Source organism: Nomascus leucogenys, chromosome 11, assembly GCF_006542625.1.
Source record: "Nomascus leucogenys isolate Asia chromosome 11, Asia_NLE_v1, whole genome shotgun sequence".
NCBI classification, from domain to species: Eukaryota; Metazoa; Chordata; class Mammalia; order Primates; family Hylobatidae; genus Nomascus; species Nomascus leucogenys.
Genome location: NC_044391.1, coordinates 54984265 through 55008263, shown reverse-complemented (window position 1 = coordinate 55008263; position 23999 = coordinate 54984265). Strand labels below are relative to the sequence as shown.

At 47.3% G+C, this 23999-nt stretch overlaps 2 protein-coding genes across 7 annotated transcripts in view; one reads left to right on the top strand and one right to left on the bottom strand.

Moving 5' to 3' along the window:
- The first annotated feature begins 937 nt into the window (after positions 1–937).
- On the top strand, positions 938–6468 carry COQ10A (coenzyme Q10A). 2 transcript variants are annotated; one of them, XM_003252420.3, is made up of 5 exons: positions 938–1620; positions 2169–2315; positions 3440–3632; positions 3841–3942; positions 4534–6468. In XM_003252420.3, exons 1-5 carry the CDS (start codon positions 1487–1489, stop codon positions 4699–4701), a joined length of 744 nt encoding a protein of 247 aa, XP_003252468.3. In that variant the 5' UTR covers positions 938–1486; the 3' UTR covers positions 4702–6468. The 2 variants fall into 2 exon arrangements, with proteins under 2 accessions (XP_003252468.3, XP_004089658.2); XM_004089610.3 differs by lacking the exon at positions 938–1620 and adding an exon at positions 1637–1801.
- A 1038-nt stretch (positions 6469–7506) lies between these two features.
- The window catches only part of CS (citrate synthase), a 29152-nt gene continuing 12659 nt past the window's right edge, over positions 7507–23999 (bottom strand). For 4 of the 5 annotated variants that reach the window (XM_030822436.1, XM_030822437.1, XM_030822438.1 and 1 more), the window contains 10 exons: positions 22665–22715; positions 21989–22096; positions 19823–19888; positions 18885–19016; positions 18443–18631; positions 11054–11253; positions 9741–9870; positions 9516–9617; positions 8302–8511; positions 7507–7969 (listed from right to left, as the gene is read on the bottom strand). In XM_030822436.1, the coding sequence (XP_030678296.1) occupies positions 7799–7969; positions 8302–8511; positions 9516–9617; positions 9741–9870; positions 11054–11253; positions 18443–18631; positions 18885–19016; positions 19823–19888; positions 21989–22096; positions 22665–22715 (1359 nt within the window). In that variant the 3' untranslated portion in view covers positions 7507–7798. Of the gene's footprint in view, positions 7970–8301; positions 8512–9515; positions 9618–9740; positions 9871–11053; positions 11254–18442; positions 18632–18884; positions 19017–19822; positions 19889–21988; positions 22097–22664; positions 22716–23042; positions 23248–23999 lie in introns of those variants that run through there. The other variant, XM_030822439.1, reaches the window with a different exon arrangement.

The following is a 23999-nucleotide window of genomic DNA, read 5'->3' as shown; positions in this document are numbered from 1 at the left end:
CTGCACTCCAGCCTGGGCGACAGAGCGAGACTCCGTCTCAAAAAAAAAAAAAAAAAAAAAAAAAAGTAGAACTCAGCACTAACCACTTGTGGAAGCTACAAAGATTAACAATGCTTCTAACTATAAACAAGGCCGAATATGATAAAGGCTCTGTGATGGTTAATATTGAGTGTCAACTTGATTGGACTGAAGGAGGCAAAGTGATGTTCCTGAGTGTCTGTGAGGGTGTTGCCAAAGGAGATTAACATTTAAGTCAGTGGACTGGAAGAAGGTGACCCAGTCTCAATGGTGGGCACCATCCAATCCGCTGCCAGCGACGCTAGAAAAAGTAGGTAGGGCTAGGCATGGTGGCTGACACCTGTAATCCCAGCACTTTGGGAAGCCGAGGCGGGTGGATCACCTAAGGTCATTCGAGACCAGCCTGGCCAACATGGCGAAACCCCATCTCTACTAAAAATACAAAAATTAGCTGGGCGTGGTGGCGCATACCTGTAATCCCAGGTACTGGGGAGGGGGGCGGGGCGGGGGTGGTGAGGCAGGAGGATCGCTTGAACCTGGGAGGCGGAGGTTGCAGTGAGCTGAGATCGTACCACTGCACTCCAGTCTGGGCAACAGAGCGAGACTGTCTTAAATAAATAAATAAATAAATAAATAAATGTAAAAGTAGGTGGAAGAAGCCGACTTGCTGAGTCTTCCGGCCTTCATCTTTCTCTCGTGCTGGATGCTTCCTGCCCTCGAACATCAGACTCCAAGTTCTTCAGCTTTTGGACTCTTGGACTTACACCAGTGGTTTGCCAGGGGCTCTCAGGGCTTTGGCCACAAACTGAAGGCTGCACTGCCGGCTTCCCTACTTTTGAGGTTTTGGGACTTGGACTGATCCACCACTGGCCTCCTTGCTCCTCAACTTGCAGACGGCCTAATGTGATCCTGTGAGGCAATTCTTCCTAATAAACTCCCTTTCATATATACATTTATCCTATTCACCCTGTCCCTCTAGAGAACCTAAGGCGCTAAGAGCCGCGTTCTGAGGATCTACAGATATCTGCGGTAGACACGCCCACGAAGTCGCCTCTGTGCCTACGTATCGGGTCCTGTGACCACAGGCGACCTCAGTCCCCTGAACCATCTTTGCAGCTTCTCAAACGCACACCCCAGTGCCCTTTCTCGCCAGAGGTGTGAAACTACATCTCCCGACAGGCGGCGTTGTCCCCTTCCTTCCTTCCTTCCTTCCTCTCCCAGGCCCGAGCCATGGCAACAGCGTGACGTGGGGGTGGGTACCGAGATCAGCGGGAGCAGCGGTCCCGGCTTCAGTTCTAGCCTACCCGGCAGCCTGGACGGGAGCAAGGCGAGAGGTGCTGCCGCCTCCCGTCGCCCCTGCGCTCCGAGGTCCCGAACCAGCCCGGCCGCTGCCTCTTGCCGCTCTGCCTTTGGAGTGAGGAGGGCGCAGCCCGCGTCAGAACTTAGAGGGCCAGGCAGGGTCGCGCGCATGGCCTGGGCGGGCTCGCGGCGGGTCCCGGCTGGGACGCGCGCGGCAGCCGAGCGCTGCTGCCCGCTGTCGCTCCGCCCGGGCGCGCACCCAGCCCCGCCCCCAGGCCCTCTGCGGCCGCCGCGACCAATGAGGTGAGAGGGAGGCGACCGCGGCTGAGGGCAGGGGGTCGCTGCGGACCCCGGGGTTCCGCGGTGGAGGGGTGCTATACTGGGATGCAGGCGCGGCAGGGACTGGCAGCAATCATGCCCTGGGAGCTAATGTAGAGCTTTGGATAATGCTTTTGCAAGCTGTACGAGAAGGGAAGTTCTCGGGGTGAGTGTCCAACCTCTAGAGTCTGGGCCCTCGCGGACGCCCTGGGGTCCCCGGGGACAGTGATGCTTCCTTAAGAGTCTTAGCTTTCAGCAGTAGCGTAGGCCCAGTCAAAGGCAACTGGCGCTTCCCACACACCCCGCTTTTTCTCATCCCCCCCACCCCGCCCCCAGCCCTGTCCTTAGCTGCCCTCGACCTTTTGCACTCGTGACTCCCTGGCCAGAGAGAGCCTAGCAGGCTGCAGCAGGTGCTGGGGGGAAAGCTTGTCTGGACGACCTTCGTCTGGGATGCACTCTTCTTCTCCTTCACCTACAAATGATAGAGGATTACAAAGAACTATAAGGTTGGCTCCTCTTTCCTTTGGCCTTAGGTTTCTGACCTCCTGCAGCCTCCTCTTGCCTCGGGCTGCCCAGATCTTGGCGGCTGAGGCTGGCTTACCTTCGAGCCGTTCCTTCATGGGATTTGCTGCTCCCTTCACCAACAAGCGAAAGGCTTACTCCGAGCGTAGAATCATGGGGTAAGCATTCTCTGCCTTGCATCCTTCCACTTCCCCTTTCCCTCCAAATAACCATGTCCAGGCAAGAATGTCAGGGTATCATTGGTGGGCAAGATTCATCCCTAGCCATCCCCCTCCCCAGCTACAATACTGATCCTCAATCCTCCCCTGCCACCCTCCCGACCTTAATTTCTTCCTTCTTGGTTGCTGTGCATGTGCTTAAGTGAAATGAGACTAGGGTTGGAGTATACTTTAACAGGGCGTAGCTGGGTGCGGTGGCTCACGCCTGTAATCCCAGGACTTTGGGAGGCTGAGGCGGGCCAATCGTTTTAGGTCAGGAGGTCAAGACCAGCCTGGCCAACATGGTGAAACCCTGTCTCCACTAAAAAGAAAAACACACACACACACACAAAAATCAGCCTGGCGCGGTGGCGGGCGCCTTTAATCCCAGCTACTTGGGAGGCTGAGGCAGGAGAATCGCTTGAACCTGGGAGGCAGAGGTTGCAGTGAGCTGAGATTGCCCCACTGCACTCCAGCCTGGGCGACAGAGCAAGACTGTCTCAAAAAACAAAACAAACAAAAAACAGGGTGTATTTTTCTGGTGACCATTAAAAAAAAGTTTTTATGGGTACATAGTATGTGTAAATTTGCAGCGTAACCTTTTTAGTATATTTTGAGCATAATAGCTAACTTATCGAGCACTTGCTACATGCTAGCAGCTTGACTTAGATGTTTTACATAGATATTTCTCATTTAATTCTCACAATAAACCTATAAATCAGGTGAGAAAATGGAGACATAGGTAATTTCCTAAGGCCACATTGTTAAAAAATTGTTAAGAGCTGGGATCTGATCCTTGTGTGATCACCAGTAAAATTGACAGCCTCTGTTCTCCCTAGATGGTCCCTCTTAAAATCAAAATAAACAATGAATGCAAAAGCATTCTGTAAACTGCAAAATATAAGATAACAATATCATAAGGATTTACACGTTTGCTTTTGGGAAGTTATTCATCCAGGCTTATTTGGGATCTCTGGTTCCTGAAGGTGCATGGTTAGTGGGCAAAGGTATGAATTAGGGACCTCTAGCAAGGAGGAACCTGACCCAGCTGGCAGCTCCTTGGCCTGTGATTCTTCTTCTCCTAGGTACTCAATGCAGGAGATGTATGAGGTGGTGTCCAATGTCCAGGAGTATCGTGAGTTTGTGCCCTGGTGTAAGAAGTCTCTGGTGGTATCCAGCCGTACGGGTCACTTGAAAGCCCAGCTGGAGGTTGGCTTTCCACCTGTCATGGAACGTTACACCTCTGCAGTTTCCATGGTCAAACCTCACATGGTCAAGGTGAGGCCTGTATGGGAGGGATTGACAAGATTTTTTGTTTTTAGCAGTTTCATATAAAAGTGCTATTTTGGCCTTCCTTGTAATGACTTTATGTCCATGTGTCAAGTATTTCCCTAGTATCAGAAAAGAAGGAAAATGGCTTTCAATTCCTTTATATTGTATCCTATGCTTAGTAATGTTATTTAACTACCTGATTACCCTATTCTAGGCTGTTTGTACTGATGGCAAGCTCTTCAACCACTTAGAGACCATTTGGCGATTCAGCCCTGGTATTCCTGCCTATCCCCGAACCTGCACTGTGGACTTTTCGGTGAGTCAGGAGGTTGTGTAGCAGAGGACGAGGACTGGGTATGAGGAAGGGTTGGGGTACTGTGACAGGGTTATTAATTTATTTGAGATGGAGTCTTGCTCCGTCACCCAGGCTGGAGTGCAATGGCACGATCTCGGCTCACTGCAACCTCCACCTCCCGGGTTCAAGCGATTTTCCTGCCTCAGCCTCCCAAGTAGCTGGGATTACAGGAGCCCGCCATCAAGCCCGACTGATTTTTGTACTTTTAGTAGAGACGGGGTTTCACCATTTTGGCCAGGCTGCTCTCAAACTCCTGGCCTCAGGTGATCTGTCTGCCTTGGCCTCCCAAAGTGCTGGGATTACAGGCGTGAGCCACTGCACGGACCTGACAGGGTTATTCTTTAAGTATAGCTAGCATTTCCCAAGTCAGTTAGTCTGAGCTTGTGTCAGACTTGTACTCTGTGCTCAGTCCCAAGTTAGGGCTCTTATGGGGATCCAACGAACTGGATGGGGAGGGGGGAGAAAAGGCACTGAGGAACAGTTTCCTTGCATTTGGCCAGGGACTATCCAACATGGGCTGGAAGTTTCTGACTGTCTCTTACCCATTCCCAGATTTCCTTTGAATTTCGTTCTCTGCTGCACTCCCAGCTGGCCACCATGTTTTTTGATGAGGTTGTCAAACAGAATGTTGCTGCCTTTGAGCGTCGGGCAGCCACCAAGTTTGGTCCAGAAACAGCCATCCCCCGTGAACTGATGTTCCATGAGGTGCACCAGACTTGAGGCAAGGGATTGCTCCCTGACCTCCCTTCTACCCCACTTCCCTATGCAATTCTCTTATTTATTTGGTTTGGCTCCTGTTCCAATTTGAAAGGAGTCTGTGTTCATAATACTGTTTCTCCTCTCAATTCCCCAGAAATTGGGTTCTATGCTGGCTGGAAATGTTGGGGGAAAGAGAAGGCAAAGGATGTGGAAATGAGATGTGCTTAGGAAAGGGTCAGGCCCATCGTAGGAGCACCATATGCCTGCAGCCTTTTCACTATGAATTAGAATAAGGACTATGTGGTTGTCTCTGGACCTTATCAAGACACCTTAGTGTCTGACCAGGGGACGATAGTAACTTTTCTAAGGATTGAATCAATTGAGCTTTTCTTCTGGCACAGAGGTACTGAGTGGTAAGTAACTTTTACACTGCCTGAGATTCCTCAGGAGAAAAGGCAACCTGCCTCCAGCCTGAAATACATAAAGCCTCATTTTAAGACTATAAGTCCATGCTGCTTGGCTACTAGAGAGCAAGGGGCTTTCTTACCACCAGAGCCAAGGAGAAAAGTACTGAATGGAAACGGAGTTGTCTTTGTACTCTTGAGTTGTACCTTATTCTTCCAGTTGGCCTGAGTTTTTATAAAATTTCAATAAATTGTGACAGTGTGAATTTGGCTTTATTATATTGTTTCTTGGGGCAATAATGTAGATATAGTAGAGTAGAAGGAAGTTATGGCTTCTCTTCCTGGGGGAGTGAAGGTGTAAGAAGGCCTCTTGGACACAGTGTCCCTGCTAACTATAGTAGCACATTCTACAAGCCAGGACCTAGTACCCACCCCCTTGTCTATTTATAGACTTTTTCAGAAGGTCAGTTGCAGCAGGGATCTCAGGACAGAATCATCTGGTCTCGGACCTCCCATATATGTGATGCCCTCAGGACCACCTCTTGTTATTTTTGGGACCTCCTTCAGAGAAGCTGTAAAGAGCAGGCACTCCAAGAAGTACCAGAGCCCTCTAGTGGCTCTGGTCCTGAGGTAGCAGTACTAGCCCATTCGTCCTTGGTACAGTTTGTTCCTTTCTCTCAGTGGGCTAGACCAGTTCTTGGATTAGTCACATAAGCAAGTGAGAATCTCAGCTATAGCCCTTGAGTATGTTATTTTACAACAAAATTAGCAAGGTTAGGGGCTAAACATCAAGGACTTCCTAACCTTGAGGAAGGACAGAAATCTCCTCTGGAAATTTCTCAGGGAGGCTTTCCTCTGGTTAAGGTAAAAGAAAGCCAAACCTGCCTAAAGATAAATGGATACAGATTACTTTACTTATAACCCACTAAGTTCAGGATCTTGCTAGCCAGATTCTTTACCTCATAATAAAGATTCTTCCAGGCCTTATTTAATAGTAGGCTCAAGCATTGTTAATAAAAACATTTATTTTGCATTTTGTACAGAACAACCTGAAGTCTGCATCATGACTTCACAGTTACCCAGGGGTTTACAGTGTGTCCAACTCAACAGTGTGGTTCTGGGACTGGGTATCCACACAAACACAGGCAGGAGTTTGGAGGAAAGATGGGGGCACAGCAGGAGTGTATCAAAATCCTTTCTCAAAGAAAAAGAAGTAGAGCATTCTGAGTTGCTGAAAACCTGTGCTAATGAGGCTTCTGAAACAAACATTGTACTGTGAGCTCTCAGGGAAAGGGAGGAAAAAGATGTTGATAATTAAGGAGGCAATTTCTTGAGGCAGGGGACGAGGAGGGAGGCTTACTATTTTTCTTTTTTTTTTTTTTTTTGAGATGGAGTCTCACTCTGTCACCCAGGCTGGAGTGCAGTGGCACGATCTTGGCTCACTGCAAGCTCCGCCTCCCAGGTTCACGCCATTCTCCTGCCTCAGCCTCCCGAGTAGCTGGGACTACAGGCGCCCACCACCACGCCCGGCTAATTTTTTATTTTTATTTTTAGTAGAGACGGGGTTTCACTGTATTAGCCAGGATGGTCTCCATCTCCTGACCTTGTGATCCGCCCGCCTCGGCCTCCCAAAGTGCTAGGATTACAGGCGTGAGCCACCGCGCCCGGCCAAGGCTTACTATTTTTAATGCCCTCAGCCCCAGTACCTGATAATCAGAGGAGACCATGTCCAATCTTGAATCAATTCTCTGTTCAAAAAGAGGTGCTAATACCCCAGGGACAAGACTCTGAAAATATCATGCTGGTCATTCCAGAGTCCCTGTTCTATGCCCCACAGCATATTAAAAGATGGGGGTTGGTGCGGGGTGGGGAGGTCAGAAGGTAGTGGCTTGTATTCTGTGGAAGTAAAAAACTTAGTTCACATTAAGCACTGATAAAACCCAATGACTGGGCCCACAGATCTGCTGAGAGGTCTCTAGTAGGGACCAAGAGAGGGAGGTCTAGAACATCCTCAGCCTGAGGTGTAACAGGTGTAGAAAGTCTGGGAGGAGGTGAGTATTAAAGTAATGGGAAACAGAATACTCCCAGACCTTAATTTTAATTGGATAGTTTTTAAAAAAGAAATCAAACATTGGGTGCCGGTCACAACAAATGCCATGCCTTTATGGTCACTTGGTAGTATAAAAAAATTGCCAAACCATGTCCAGCTAACCAACAGGTCTTGCTAGGAGGTGTTTGTGTGCATGGGAGAGGGCCAAGGGGCTTGGTACAGATGACTATCCAACATTCCTATGGAAACAGAAGGGGCAGAGTCCTGGTTTGCTGGCTTATTGAGGGCTTGGCAGAGAAGAAGCTAAAGCTCCAAGGTGACTGCAGATTCTCTGCAACCGGCTTTGACCCATGGAAACAGAAGCCAGATTCTCACTCTAGAGATAGTGAGGGTGCCAAACCTACTCATACCACATGCATTAGTCCTGGTCATCCTCCAGGACCATGCCTATGATGGGCAACTCATACCAGGCAGGGGAAGGGAGCTTATTAGGGAAGGGACCATTTTTCATCTTTTAAAGTCTTAATTAATATTTTAACCTCAAACATATCAGTGCCTCAGATATAATTTAACCTTAAGTCTTTAAAGGCCCCCTGAAACAAAAGTATACTTTTTATTTAGGCTTCCTCACTTTCTGGTAGTCACTTTCCCCCAGTCTCCAGTTTTACCCTGACTTAGAGTCCACAAACTTCATCAGACCCTCTGTGCTCATGGACTTGGGCCTTTCTAGAGGGAAGCCTAAGGCTCGGCTCCAGATGAGCTGTGCCAGTACACCCAATGCTCGTGACACCCCAAACAGGACCGTGTAGTAATTCATCTCCGTCATGCCATAATACTGTAAGGTAGAAGAGAAAAATATTTTGTTTAAGGCAGAGGCAGTGGCATGTACAAGTCTTGGGTGATAGAAACCTTAAAAGCTCAATTTTCCGGTTTTCTCCAAGGACTTAGCCCAGTCAACCTTAAATAGAAATGACACTGAGAAAAGTATAGCAATTGGGATTCTGAAAACAGAGCAACCCCAACCCCCAACCCTCTCATAGTCAACTTTATCAAAATGCTCTGTGAGGGAAGTCCTTGCTCTGACTAGGAGTTAATTGACTTTGTGCATGGCAGATAACAATAGGGTTTGGTAAAAATTAGAGGGAAAAGAGGGAAAGGAGGACTTACCTGGAGCAGCACCCCACTGTGAGCATCTACATTGGGCCAAGGATTCTTGGCCTTACCCTGCTCTAAGAGGACATTAGGCACAATCTTGTATAGCTGAGCAACCAACTTAAACATGGGGTCATTAGGCAGGTGTTTCAGAGCAAACTCTCGCTGACAGGTATATCGTGGATCAGTCTTCCTTAGTACTGCATGGCCATAGCCTGGAACAACCTGTAAAGAGTGAGGAAAAAAGATAATATTCTCAGTAGAAATTCTTTTATTTTTTGAGACAGGATCTCACTCTGTCACCCAGGCTGGAGTGCAGTGGCATGATCACATCTCACGGCAGCCTCGACCTCCCAGGCTCAGGCAATCCTCCCACTTCAGCCTCCAGAGTAGCTGGGACCACAGGGGCACAGCAACACACCTGGCTTTTTTTTTTTTTGGCAAAGATGGGGTCTGGCTGGGTGCGGTGGCTCATGCCTGTAATCCCAGCACTTTGGGAGGCCGAGGTGGGCAGATCACCTGAGGTTGGGAGTTCTAGACTAGCCTGACCAACTGACCAACTCGGAGAAACCCTGTCTCTACTAAAAATACAAAATTAGCTGGGCATGGTGGCGCATGCCTGTAATCCCAGCTATTCCAGAGAGTGAGTCAGGAGAATCGCTTGAACCTGAGAGGCGGAGGTTGCAGTGAGCTGAGGTTGCGCCACTGCATTCTAACCTGGGCAACAAGAGCAAGACTCTGTCTTAAAAAAAAAAAAAAAAAAAAAAAAAAAAAAAAAAAAAAAAAAAAGATAGGGTCTATGTTGCTCAGGCTGGTCTCAAACTCCCGGGCTCAAGTGATCCACTCACCCTGTACTCCCAAAGTGCTAAGATTATAAGCGTGAGCCACCACACTCAACCTATTTAAAATTGTTTTTTAGAGAACGGGGTCTTGCTGTGTTGTCCTGGCTGGAGTGTAGTGGCTATTCACAGGAGCGATCTTAGCACACTGCAGCCTTAAACTCCTGGCCTCAAGCAATCCTCTTGCCTCAGCCTCCCAAGTAGGTGGGACTACAGGTGCATGCCATTGTACCCACCTAGAAATTCTTTTCTAAATTCTTCAAGGTAGATAAATGAAGAAAAAAAAAATCTCTAATTTAGGGACATCTTTCATTCTTTTCTTATTAATTCTTCCAAATTGCAGAACTTGGGTCTTGGTTTCTTTCCCAGTTGTTAAGCATCTCTGCTTACCCGTCCCGAGTTGAGTGTGTTCCAGATGTAGTCTCGTAACTTCTCATCTGACACATCTTTGCCAACTTCCTTCTGCAGCTGTGTTAGCCAGACAAGCACTTCCTATGGGTAAGGTTTGGGAAAAAAGGGAATGTTAATACATATGCCAGAAGAGAATGGCAAGATCAGAAACAAAGCATGGGGTAAGGAAAACATGTATCAGGAAAATAAAAAGAATAGTCTTACCTGATTTGCCAGGCCATGGAGAGGCCCTGCCAGCCCGTTCATGGCTGCTGCAAAGGACAGGTAAGGGTCTGAAAGGGCACTGCCCACCAAGTGGCTGGTATGGGCACTTACATTGCCGCCCTCATGGTCACTGTGGGGAAGTAAGAAGGGAGAGCCAAGGGGAGAAAGAAAGAGCAGATTATGGAAACCTTGCTGTTCTCTTATTTGCCACTTACTAGCCTAGTTATGGGCTCATGCCAGCCTATAGCCAGTCAGTTATACCTAAACTCTTGTAAAAGATATCCTAATATTGGCCAGGCACAGTGGCTCACGCCTATAATCCTAGCACTTTGGGAGGCCAAGGCGGGTGGATCATGAGGTCAAGAGATCAAGACCGGCCGGGCGCGGTGGCTCATGCTTGTAATCCCAGCACTTTGGGAGGCCGAGGTGGGTGGACCACGAGGTCAGGAGATCGAGACCACAGTGAAACCGCATCTCTACTAAAAATACAAAAAATTAGCCGGGCGTGGTGGCGGGCGCCTGTAGTCCCAGCTACTCAGAGAGGCTGAGGCAGGAGAATGGCGTGAACCCGGGAGGCGGAGCTTGCAGTGAGCCGAGATCGCGCCACTGCACTCCAGCCTGGGTGAGAGGGTGAGAGAGCGAGACTCCGTCTCAAAAAAAAAAAAAAAAAAAAAAAAAAAAAGAGATCAAGACCAACCTGGCCAACATGGTAAAACCCCATCTCTGCTAAAAATAACAAAAATTAGCTGGGCATGGTGGCACACACCTGTAGTCCCAGCTACTTGGGAGGCCGAGGCAGCAGAATCACTTGAACCTGGAGGTGCAGGTTACAGTGAGCCAAGACTGCACCACTGCACCCCAACCTGGCGACAGAGCAAGACTCCATCTAAAAAAAAAAACCAAAAAAGCATCCTAATCTCATTACCAGCTTTTGTTCACTCATCCACAGAGCTGGAGAGGTTACTGGTTGATGATGCCTATATGCTCTGCTCCATGACTCCAACCTAGCTTTAATAGCAATGGCCCCAAAGAGGGAGCTCCTGGAAAGCTGAAGGACCATCTAATGTGAGCAGCTAGTACCTTTTCCCAGCCAGAAGCACCATCTTGTTCTTAGCATGGTTACAGTAATTTCTTTAGGCCTCCTGACCTTGCTTACTAGACCCCTTTCTTGCCTTGTATCATCCTTTATGCCACGTTTCTGTCTTCTTGCTGCCTATCACCTGTTCTCAGAAGATGAGAACATAAAGGAGCTTTTAAAAAAATTTCCCACCAATTGAGGCACCTAGTGGCTATGCTTGCTAGGTCTAGCTTACCTGTGGATGGTGAGGTACAGGCGCATGAGCTCAGTGAACTGATGATCAGTATAGCCTAACATGTTGGTGAAATTGTGAGACCAGTCCAGGTTAGAGTCAATGGCCCCAATACTGCTGCCTTCTCTGTAGAGATTTCGGTAGATCTTTGCTGCAACACAAGGTAGCTTTGCGATTAGATCCATAGAGTCTTCATAAATCAACTGACAGAAGGGGAGCAAGATGGAGAAAAAAAAGGAATTATCAGTAAAGAAGAATTAGGCAGGGATATTGTCTGTCCTCCATGAATTGGGGCTATTTGGGTTGATGGTTAGTTATATGATGGGTTGTTATATATTGAGTGTGTTTGAAAGTAGAGAATAACAATCATAACCATTTCACCGAATAACTATTATGACCCAGGCACTAAGTGATTTGTAATACCATCTAATGTACACTAAAACATTATTCCCAACGCTTACTACTACAAAGTATATAATGACTGCCATTTTAAAGATGAGCAAACTAAGGCTCATAGTATTAGGTTAAATGCCAAAGTCAAGTTTGAACTCTGATATGGTTTTTTGAGACAGAGTTTCACTCTCATTGCCCAGGCTGGAGTGCAATGGTGCAATCTTAGCTCACTGCAACCTCCGCCTCCCAAGTTCAAGTGATTCTCTTGCCTCAGCCTCCTGAGTAGCTGGGATTACAGGCATGTGCCACCATGCCCGGCTAATTTTGTATTTTTAGTAGAGACGGGGTTTCTCTATGTTGGTTAGGCTAGTCTAGAAACTCCCGACCTCAGGTGATCTGCCTGCCTTGGCCTCCCAAAGTACTGGGATTACAGGTGTGAGCCACCATGGCTGGCCCTCTGATATGTTTAATCATGATCTTTTTCACTACACCATGACTTGACGTTCAATGTGTTAAGACACTAGGTTTTACAGCCAGGCACGGCAGCTCATGCCTATAATGCCAGCACTTTGGGAGGCTGAGGCTGGCAGATCATTTGAGGTCAGGAGTTCAAGACCAGCCTGGCCAACATGGTGAAACCTGGTCTCTTCTAAAAATACAAAAAATCAGCCAGGCGTGGTGTGGGTAGGCGCCTATAATCCCAGCTACTCGGGAGGCTGAGGCAGGAGAATTGCCTGAACCCGGGAGGTGGAGGTTGCAGTGAGCCGAGATTGTGCCACTGCACTCCAGCCTGGACCACAGAGTGAGACTCTGACTTAAAAAAAAAAAAAAAAAAAGGGGTTGGGCACGGTGGCTCATGCCTGTAATCCCAGCACTTTCAGAGGCCGAGGCGGGCAGATCACGAGGTCAGGAGATCGAGACTATCCTGGCTAACACGGTGAAACCCCGTCTCTACTAAAAATACAAAAAATTAGCCGGGTGTGGTGGCAGGCGCCTGTAGTCCCAGCTACTCGGGAGGTTGAGGCAGGAGAATGGCATGAATCCGGGAGGTGGAGCTTGCAGTGAGCCGAGATCGTGCCACTGCACTCCAGCCTGGGTGACAGAGTGAGACTCCATCTCAAAAAATAAAAAAAAAGACACTAGGTTTTAATAATGAATTCTATGTTCCATCTTTCAAAGAAAATTCACTGTATGTGCCAAGGATCAAACAGTGATATTCAACTGTTGTTTAATAACAAAGGCTTCCATTCTTTTTTGTTTTTTTGAGATGGATTCTCGCTCTGTTACCCAGGCTGGAGTGCAGTGGCGCGATCTCGGCTTACTGCAAGCTCTGCCTCCCGGGTTCATGCCATTCTCCTGCCTCAGCCTCCTGAGTAGCTGAGATTACAGGATGCATCACCATGCCTGGCTTAATTTTGTATTTTTAGTAGAGGGGGGTTTCACCATGTTGGTCAGGCTAGTCTTGAACTCCCGACCTCAGGTGATCTGCCCGCATTGGCCCCTCAAAGTTCTGGGATTACAGGAGCGAGCCACCGCACCTGGCCGAGGCTTCCATTCTTTAAGCACTTACTATGCAACAGGTACTGTGCTAGTTATATTATTTGCAGTATTACTTTTTCTTTTCTTACAATAATCCTGTAAGGTAACATATACCTCTTTTTATAGATGAGGAAATTGGGGCTTAGCTAAGTTAACTTGCACAAGGTCACCCATGTAGCCAAGAAGCATTACCTAGCTTACGTTATTAACTCATGCCACTTTTATTTTTTGAGACGGAGTCTTACCCTGTCGCCCAGGCTGGAGTGCAATGGCGCGATCTCAGCTCACTGCAACCTCCGCCTCCAGGGTTCAAGCGATTCTTGTGCCTTGGCCTTCTGAGTAGCTGGGATTACAGGCGTGCGCCACCATGCCTGGCTAATTTTTTGTATCTTTAGTAGAGATGGGGTTTCACCATATTGGCCAGGTCGGTCTCGAACTCCTGACCGCAGGTTATCCACCCTCTTCGGCCTCCCAAAGTGTTGAGATTACAGGCGTGAGCCACTGCACCCAGCCCATGCCACTTTTTAAAAAGCTGATAAACAGGCAAAGCACGGTGGCTCACGCCTGTAATCCCAGAACTTTGGGAGGCTGAGGCGCGCGGATCACGAGGTCAACAGATCGAGACCATCCTGGCCGACAAGGCAAAACCCCATCTCTACTAAAAATACAAAAATTAGATGGGCATGGTGGCGTGCGCCTGTGGTCCCAGCTACTCGGGAGGCCAAGGCAGGAAAATTGCTTTAACCTGGGAGGCGGAGGTTGCAGTGAGCCGAGGTCGTGCCACTGCACTGCAGCCTGAGCGACACAGCAAGACTCTGTCTCAAAAAAAAAAAAAAAAAAAAAAAGTTGGTAAATAAAAAGCATATATTTTTGGTTTATCCTCACCCAGGCTGGAGTGCAGTGGTGTTATCTTGGCTCACTGCAACCTATGCCTCCTAGGTTCAAGCGATTCTCCTACCTCAGCCTCCCGAGCAGTTGGGATTACAGGTGTGCACCACAACGCCCAGCTAATTTTTGTATTTTTTTGTAGAGATGGGGTTTGCCATGTTGGCCAGACTGGTCTTGAACTCCTGACCTCAAGTGATCTGCCTGCCGTGGCCTCCCAAAGTGCTGGGATTACAAGCATGAGTCCTCATGCCTGGCCTACTAGCAAAACTTGATCTGTCAGCTACTTCACAAATTTGACTAAATTCAACAGCTTAAGGCTACTTCACAATTAAACAGCTGGTTGCATCAGAGCAATCAATCTCCTTGTTCTGAGTGATCTTAAGTCAATTAGAGGCCTAGAAGCTAATTAAACTCTTTCAACTCAAGAGATTACACTATTCACCTAGAGTTAATGGAAATTATTATTATTATTTTTTTTTTGAGACGGAGTCTCGCTGTGTCACCCAGGCTGGAGTGCAGTGGCGCGATCTCGGCTCACTGCAAGCTCCGCCTCCCGGGTTCACGCCATTCTCCTGCCTCAGCCTCTCCGAGTAGCTGGGACTACAGGCGCCCGCCACCACGCCCGGCTAATTTTTTGTATTTTTAGTAGAGACGGGGTTTCACCGTGGTCTCGATCTCCTGACCTCGTGATCTGCCCGCCTCGGCCTCCCAAAGTGCTGGGATTACAAGCGTGAGCCACTGCGCCTGGCCTAATGGAAATTATTATAGAAGAAATGTTCGTGCAGAAGATCATCCTCTTAAGGTATATGTAAAAAAACTCCTTAAAAGCTCAAGAAGGCTGGGCACCATGGCTCACTCCTATAATCCCCAGCACTTTGTGAGGCCGAGGCAGGCAGATCACAAGGTCGGGAGTTTGAGATCAGCCTGGCCAACAGAGTGAAACCCTGTCTCTATTAAAAACACAAGGCCTGGACGGGCGCGGTGGCTCACGCCTGTAATCCCAGCACTTTGGGAGGCCGAGGTGGGCAGATCACGAGGTCAAGAGATCGAGACCATCCTGGCTAACACAGTGAAACCCTGTCTCTACTAAAAATAGAAAAAATTAGCTGGGCGTGGTGGCGGGCGCCTGTAGTCCCAGCTACTCGGGAGGCTGAGGCAGGAGAATGGCGTCAACCCGGGAGGCGGAGCTTGCAGTGAGCAGAGATCCCTCCACTGCACTCCAGCCTGGGAGACAGAGTGAGCCTCTGTCTCAAAACAAAACAAAACAAAACAAGACAAGACAAAACAAAAAAAACAAGGCCAGGCGCAGTGGCTCACGCCTGTAATCCCAGCACTTTGGGAGGCCGAGGTAGGTGGATCACGAGGTCAGGAGATCAAGACAATCCTGGCTAACATGGTGAAACCCCGACTCTACTAAAAATACAAAAAATTAGCCAGGCATGGTGGTGGGTGCCTGTAGTCCCAGCTACTCAGGAGGCTGAGGCAGGAGAATCGCTTGAACCAGGGAGGCGGAGCTTGCAATCAGCTGAGATCACGCCACTGCACTCCAGCCTGGGCAACGGAGCAAGACTCCATCTCAAAAAAAAACAAAAACAAAAACAAAAAAAAAACAAAAAACAAAAATTAGCCAGGCGTGGTGGTGTGCACCTGTAGTCCCAGCTACTGGGGAGGCTGAGGCAGGAGAATCGCTTGAACTCAGGAGGCAGAGGTTGTGGTGACCTGAGACTGCATCACTGCACTCCAGCCTGGGCAACAGAGTGAGACTCCATCTCAAAAAAACAAAACAAAACAAACAAACAAACAAAAAGGCCGTGGTGGCTCACGCCTATAATCTCAGCACTTTGGGAAGAGGTGGGCAAATCACCTGAGGTCAGGAGTTCTGCACCAGCCATTCTAGACCAGCCTAGCCAACATGGTGAAACCCTGTCTCTATTAAAAAGACAAGGCCAGGCGCAGTGGCTCAAGCCTGTAATCCCAGCACTTTGGGAGGCCGAGGTGGGCAGATCACGAGGTCAGAGGTTCGAGACCAGCCCGGCCAACATAGTGAAACCCTGTCTCTACTAAAAATACAAAAAGTTAGCCGGGTGTGGTGGTGTGCGCCTGTAATCCTAGCTACTCGGGAGGCTGAGGCAGGAGAATCGTGTGAACCCGGGAGGTGGAGGTTGCAGTGAGCCAAGATCGTGCCATTGCACTCCAACCTGGGCGACAGTGCAAGACACCGTCTCAAAAAAAAAAAAAAAACCACACACAAAAATTAGGCAGGAGTGGTGGTGTGCGCCTGTAATGCCAGCTAGGCATGGCGGCATGTGCCTATAGTCCTTGTTACTTGGGAGGCTGAGGCGGGAGGATCACTTGAGTCCAGGAGTTCGAGGTTACAGTGAGCTATGATCATGCCACTGCATCCTGGCCTGGGTGACTAGAGAGAGACCTATTTCTAAAAAAATAAAAATAAAAATGGCTGGGCACGGTGGCTCACAGGCCATTTCACTCCAGCCTGGGTGACAGCGAGACTCCATCTCAAAAAAATAAAATAAATAAAGAAAATGAAAAATAAAATATTAAGATTATATGATCTTTTGTACCTGCTAATGTGTGCAGGTACAAATATACACATTCATACCACCTAAAGTGTTTCTAAATAAGCCTTTATAAATAAATGCTTTATGTGGTGTGAATGTATATATTTTGCATCATTCTGATACCAACTCCCCAATGCCAACCAAGTTAATATCAATTTTAAATGCTCTCTGTCTTCCTCAACTGCAAACACAATTCTCTACACACAGTTGGTGCCGAATTAATATTGACCAACTAAATGAATCTAGATTTGCCAAGGACCCAAGGGGGTTGCATCAGAGCAGTGGATCATGCTCTTCTGTGTCTTGCACCACAGTGAACTCTTTAGGGCCTTCCTGGTGGCTGGCACCTCCTGGCCAAAAATCATTTAATGTACCTGCTTTGTAAAAAGAAAATTTTCTGTTCCTATACTACCTATCTCCAAATAAGAAACAAAAGAAAGGCCGGGCGCGGTGGCTCACGCCTGTAATCCCAGCACTTTGGGAGGCCGAGGCGGGCGGATCACGAGGTCAGGAGATCGAGACCATCCTGGCTAACACGGTGAAACCCCGTCTCTACTAAAAATACAAAGAAAAAAAATTAGCCGGGCGAGGTGGCAGGGGCCTGTAGTCCCAGCTACGCGGGAGGCTGAGGCAGGAGAATGGTGTGAACCCCGGGGGGCAGGGCCTGAAGTGAGCCGAGATCGCGCCACTGCACTGCGCCACTGCACTGCGCCACTGCACTCCAGCCTGGGTGAAAGAGCGAGACTCCGTCTCAAAAAAAAAAAAAAAAGAAACAAACAAAAGAAAATGGTACATTCTCCTGTAAACCTAGCCAGATAATTTGTACTTTTACCCAGTGTTTGAGTTTGTGGGGTACTAGAAGAGGATGGAAGGAATTATGTACTATGCATTGGGATAAGAAACAATCTTTCCATACCCTAACCAGAGCTGTAAACTATTAAGGACACTTTTCATTTTCAGAGAATAAAGCTCATTTGTTTCTGGATCTGGAGCCTACTCCAAGGATACTAACCACTCTCCCACTCCTGATGGGTATCTTAGATTGGCTAGCCGAGAACATGACTGACTGGCATTAGTCCTCCTAGACTCCAGAGTTGCAACTGCTGTTCTCCCAACTTGTAAGATTTCTCAAAGTTTTCTGTATTTGAAGAAGATGGGGAGGGAAAGTGACCCTCTGGCGCTAGCGTGAGACTGCTCTGTGAAACCTTCCTCAGGGACCCTGCAGTTAAGTCACATCCTTTTCTTTTCTTGTTTTTTCCTTTTTTATGTCCAGATGGGATCTCACTATGTTGCCCAGGCTGATCTCAAACTCCTGGCCTTAAGCAATCCTCCCACCTCAGCCTCATGAGTCACTGGGATTATAGGTGTGAGCCACCTACCTAGGTCTCTTTTCCGTTTCAACAGCTGTGTGTACATAACTCTGTTACAGCAAGACTATGGAATTTTTTTTTAGATGGAGTCTCACTCTGTCGCCCAGGCTGGAGTGCAGTGGTGCGATCTCGGCTCACTGAAACCTCCACCTCCCAGGTTCAAGTGATTCTTCTGCCTCAGCCTCCTGAGTAGGTGGGATTACAGGCACCCGCCATCACGTCTGGCTAATTTTTGTATTTTTAGTAGAGATGGGATTTCACCATATTGGCCAGACTAGTCTTGAACTCCTGACCTCGTGATATGCCCGCCTTGGCCTCCCCAGTTGCTGGGATTATAGGCATGAGCCACTGTGCCCGGCCGACTATGGAATTTTAATAATTTATTTTTTTACACGTGTGTCAGCCTAACCAAACAAACAGTCTTGGTGATAGAAACCATGCTCTACTTAGCTCTGTAATTCCAACAACTGACAAAAAACAAGCCTCCAATGAAAATTTGTTAAGTTAGTTTCTGATTAATTCGGAGGTAATTTTTCTGAAGATTCTATATTTTTTTCCCTCCCTTCACACTCAAGTCTTTTGAATCCCCATCACACACCGATCACCCCACCCAAATTTCCTACCTCCCAGTACTTAGTTCGGCTGATACCCTGTGCATATGCTCGGGCAAAGTTACTTTCACTGTTGAGGGCTGTAACGGCTGCACTGAGCTGAGACATGGGGTGTAGATTGGTGGGAAAGTTGTCCAGCATGGTGACCACATGGGAAGGCAGAGCTGCCCTCTTTGCCCACTCTTTTGAGAGCCAAGATACCTGTGGAAAAAGAGACAGTGCTCAGAACACCAGCAAGGACAAGGAAGGAGAAAAATAAAAAAGGACAGCAACATCTGAGTAAAGAAAACCCAAGAGAGTTCAACCCAATCCATTTACACAGCAGAACTCTGCTCTGATTCCTTCCCCTCACTACACATCTCTATAAATGCCGGATCAGCATTAAGTGTCTGAGATTAGAGAAAGGCAATGAAGAAGGGGAATGAGAAGAGCTAATAACATCCTTCTGCTTTACCTGTTCCTCTGTTGGGATATGTCCAGTTACCAGCAGCCAAAATAAGCCCTCAGGCAGGGGTTCTTCCCCACCCTTAGCCTTGGGTAGCAGTTTCTGGCATTCAGGGATACTAAAGCCTCGGAAACGGATGCCCTTGAGAGAGAAGAGAGAGAATTACAACTCAAGTTTATAGCCTGGAAGTCACACGACTGGTCTTACTCATCAGACCTTACAACAAGTTAGAGTAGGACTTTTTATGTTAATTAATTATTGTTTTTGTAGAGGTGGAGTCTTGCTATGTTGCTCAGACTGGTCCCAATCTTCTGGCCTCAAGCAATGCTCCACCTTGGGCTCCAAAAGTGCTAGGATTACAGGGGCAAGCCATCATGCCTAGCCCAGAATATAATTTTTAATTTTTTTTTTTTTTTTTTTGAGACGGAGCCTCACACTGTCGCCCAGGCTGGAGTGCAGTGGCGCGATCTCAGCTCACTGCAAACTCCGCCTCCTGGGTTCACACCATTCTCCTGCCTCAGCCTCCCGAGTAGCTGGGACTACAGGTGCCTGCCACCATGCCCGGCTAATTTTTTGTATTTTTAGTACAGACAGGGTTTCACCGTGTTAGCCAGGACGGTCTCAACCTCCTGACCGCATGATCTGCCCGCCTCAGCCTCCCAAAGTGCTGGGATTATAGGCGTGAGCCACTGCACCCGGCCCAGAACAGAACTTTTAAAGCTTAAATCTTCACATAACTTACTTCTGGTTTTGTACTTTTATTTTTACTAGTTGATATATTTAAAAGGTAAATTTGTTCTTCAATTATTCCATACATATGTCTTCTCTACCTTCCAATATATGAAGCTAGGTGCTCTGTTTTGTGCTTACCCTTACTGGTCTAATCCACGGTTTGCATATTTGCACAAACTTAATGATTATTAGTAATTGACATGAAGATGTCTTACCTCATCAGGATCAAGAACTGATGTTTCATAGACCAATCCCTTCATGCCTCTCATGCCACCATACATCTAAAGAGGATGAAGAAAAAAGGAAAAAAAAAAAAGAGACTGTGGCCAGTAATCAGAATGATTCAGACTAGAACTTGTTAGAGCTTCATGGGATCTGGGAGAGAAAATTTATTCTTAGACTTGTAAGACTTCATTTGGTGAGAGATGTCTGAGGAGTCAGCTTACTAAAGAATTAAACTTTGTGGCCGGGCACAGTGGCTGACACCTGTAATCCCAGCACTTTGGGAAGCCGAGGCAGGTGGATCACCTGAGGTCAGGAGTTTGAGACCAGCCTTGGCCAACACGGTGAAACCCTGTCTCTACTAAAAATAAAAAAATTAACGGGCATGGTCTATGTGCCTGTAATCCCAGCTACTTGGGAGGCTGAGGCAGGAGAATCGCTTGAACCCAGGAGGCAGAGATTGCAGTGAGCCAAGATCACACCATTGCACTTCAGCCTAGGTGACAAGAGCAAAACTCCATCTCAAAAAAAAAAAAAGGAAAAAAAAAAAAAGAAACTTTGTGGCCAGGTGCGGTGGGGCTCATGCCTGTAATCCCAGCACTTTGGGAGGCTGAGGAGGAGGGAAGATCACTAGAGCCTCTCACAGAGTCTGTCACTCAGGCTGGAGCGCAGTGGCACAATCACGGCTTACTGCAGCCTGGACTTGCAGGTTCAGGTGATCCACCCACTTCAGCCTCCTGAGTAGCTGGGATTATAGGCACGTGCCACCATGTCTGGCTAATTTTTTGTATTTCTTTTTTTTTTTTTTTTTTTTTTTTTAAGAAATGGGGTTTAGGCCGGGCGCAGTGGCTCACGCCTGTAATCCCAGCACTTTGGGAGGCCAAGGCGGGCGGACCACGAGGTCAGGATATCGAGACCATCCTGGCCAACATGGTGAAACCCCGTCTCTACGAAAAATACAAAAATCAGCTGGGCATGGTAGTGCGGGCCTGTAATCCCAGCTACTTGGGAGGCTGAGGCAGAATTGCTTGAACCTGGGAGGCAGAGGTTGTAGTGGGCCGAGATCACGCCACTGTACTCTAGCCTGGTGACTCAGTGAGACTCCGTCTTAAAAAAAAAAAAAAAAAAAGAAAAGAAACAGGGTTTTGCCAGCCATGTTGCCCAGGCTGATCTTTTTTTTTTGTTTCCCCCAGATGGAGTCTCACTCTTACCCAGGCTGGAGTGCAATGGCGCAATCTCGGCTCACTGCAACCTCTGCCTCCTGGGTTTAAGTGATTCTCCTGCCTCCCTGAGTAGCTGGAATTACAGTTGCCTGCCACCATGCCCAGCTAATTTTTATATTTTTTAGTAGAGACGGAGTTTTACCATGTTGGCCAGGCTGGTCTCGAACTCCTGACCTCAGGTGAGCCACCCACCTCGGCCTCCCAAAGTGCTGGGATTACAGGCATGAGCCACTGCAACAGGCCTGGAAATGAAATTTTTTAAGTTGAGAAATCACTATCTTTCTTTTTTGTTTGTTTTAGAGATAGAGTCTCCCTCTGTTGCCCAGGCTATACTACAGTGGCATAATTATGGCTCGCTGCAGCCCTGAACTCCTGGGCTCAAGCAATCCTCCTGCCTCTGCCTCCCCAGTAGCTGGGACTTCAGGGGCATCCCACTATCTCTGGCTAATTTTTAAAATTTTTCTTTCATAGAGATGGTATCTTCCTTTGTTGATCAAGCTGGTTGTTAACTCCTGGCCTCAAGTGATTCTCCGTCTGCAGCCTCCCAAAATGTTGGGATAATAGGCATCAGCCATTGTGCCCAGCCTACTATCTTTAATATTTCTGCCTCTGATTCCTTTTCTTATTGTATTTCACTTTTTTTCTTCTGCCCACTCAACCACTCCCCAGCATACCCTACCCTCAAATTCCAACCAATCAAAACAAACAGAATGAGTTCCATTCTAGAAGAAGGGGATGGAGACCAATAAGCTAAAAACTGTTGAGAAACTATCAGCTGAGCTGCTCAGAATCTGAAGGATGGGGAAAAGTCATCCTAAAGCTGTCCTACAGGGCCTATGGGACAGAATGCTTTTGAATAGTCAGTGGAGAGAACGTTACTTTTGTTGAAGCACATTACAGAGCTACTTTTCCCAGCCAAAGCCACACAACCCTTACCATGTCCACAGTGATTTGGCCCACCACCGTCTTGCCATGTTGCTGCCTGAAGGTCTTAATTCTGGCCTGCTCCTTAGGTATCAGGTCAGCCAATATGTCTTTCAAATTCTAAAAAGAAAAGTAGAAGGGCTAAGCGATGGTCTAAAAGTTTATTAGATTTCCTGCAAAGTAGGTGTCAAGAATTTGCTTTTTAGAAGTTGGCTTTATCTGCCAGGGAAGTCTGGTCAACTACTCTGCACAATGAGGGTAAAAGAATTAGGCAGGGGGAGGAAAGAATGAGGAGTTAATGTTTAATGGGAACAGTTTCTTGGTTTGGGCAGACGAAAGTTCTGGAGGTGGATGGTTGCACAATGATGTAAACATATCTACTGCCACTAAAGCATATACTTAAAAATGATTAAAATGGTAAATTTTATGTTATGTATATTTTACACTATTTAAAACATTTAAAAGAATTAGGCAAATGTATTGATATTCCCATCTCACTATACCACTGAGTAAATTATTTGTTAAATAGTAGTATAATAATAATAGCAGCTATAACAATAACAATAATAACAAACACTTCCAGGAAATATTCAGGATAATAAGAGGCCAGGTGGTTGCCAAATCCTCTGCCCCAGGGTCAGGCTGGCCGCAATGATTCTTATTCTTAGTCTTCTTTTCCAAACCTTACCGTGGAGGAAGCACTGGCATGCCGGGCTGCAAGAACAAGACAAGATGCATTCTGCAAAGCAAAAAAGAAAACCTTATGTAACTGTTACCCCTCCCTCCTTTGTATTAACAAGAAGGAATTACAGTGACTCAACCTCTCTCTCTTCATCTTAGCCTCTTAGGGCAGTTTGACATAAGAAAGCTGTAAAAGTCCCCAAACAGTTTGGAAGGAGTTACCACTATGGAGACAGCAGGAGTTTTAACTGCTTTTTTTCATCTATAGCTTCACTAGCATTCCTTGAAGACAGACTCTTTCCCATCATCTGGGTTCCAGAACAGGGCAGTTGTCAATATTTTTGAGTGACCCCAAGGAAAACGAACGAGGAAACTGAGCAATTACTTAACACTGCTGGTAAGATCTCTCCTGCACCTGGTCTTTCGGCAGCACTTCTACCTCTCTAGTCTGGGAAAGACCACAGGCAGAGGACAGCCTTTCACAACGGTACTTCTGACCCTCCTGGAAAAAGCACAAAGATTATCTACAAAGAAGCTGACAGAAAACTACTCATTAGCAGAAATGGAAACTTGCAAAGTTTCTAAGAGTGTCAAAAGAAAATAATTAGTTTGGCTGGGTGCGGTGGCTCACGCCTGTAATCCCAGTACTTTGGGAGGCTGAGGTGGGTGGATCACCTGAGGTCAGGAGTTCAAGACCAGCCTGGCCAACATGGTGAAACCCCGTCTCTACTAAAAATACAAAAATTAGCCAGGCGTGGTATGGGCAGGCAGCTGTAATCCCAGCTACTCAGGAGACTGAGGTGGGAGAATGGCTTAAACCTTGGAGGCAGAGGTTGCAGTGAGCCAAGATTGTGCCTGGGCAAATGAGCAAGACTCTGTCAAAAAAAAAAAAAAAAAGAGAGAGAGAGAAAATAGTTTAGCTAGTTTATGCTTTTCTATGTGTACAGGCAGTTTCTTTTTTCCTCAAATAAGATTGTCAAGTTGCAATAAAAGTTCCACACCAACTTTGTGAGTTTTCTTCTTTTCTTTTTTTTTTTTTTTGAGACAGTTTCATTCTTGTTGCCCAGACTGGAGTGCAATGGCACAATCTCAGCTCACCGCAACCTCCGCCTTCCAGATTCAAGTGATTCTCCTGCCTTGGCCTCCCTAGTAGCTGGGATTACAGGCATGCACCACCACGCTTGGCTAATTTTTTTGTACTTTTAGTAGGGACGGGGTTTCACCATATTGGCCAGGCTGGTCTCAAACTCCTGACCTCAGGTGATCCGCCTGCCTTGGCCTCTCAAAGCGCTGGGATTACAGGCGTAAGCCACCGCACCCGGCCATACACCAACTTTGAAAT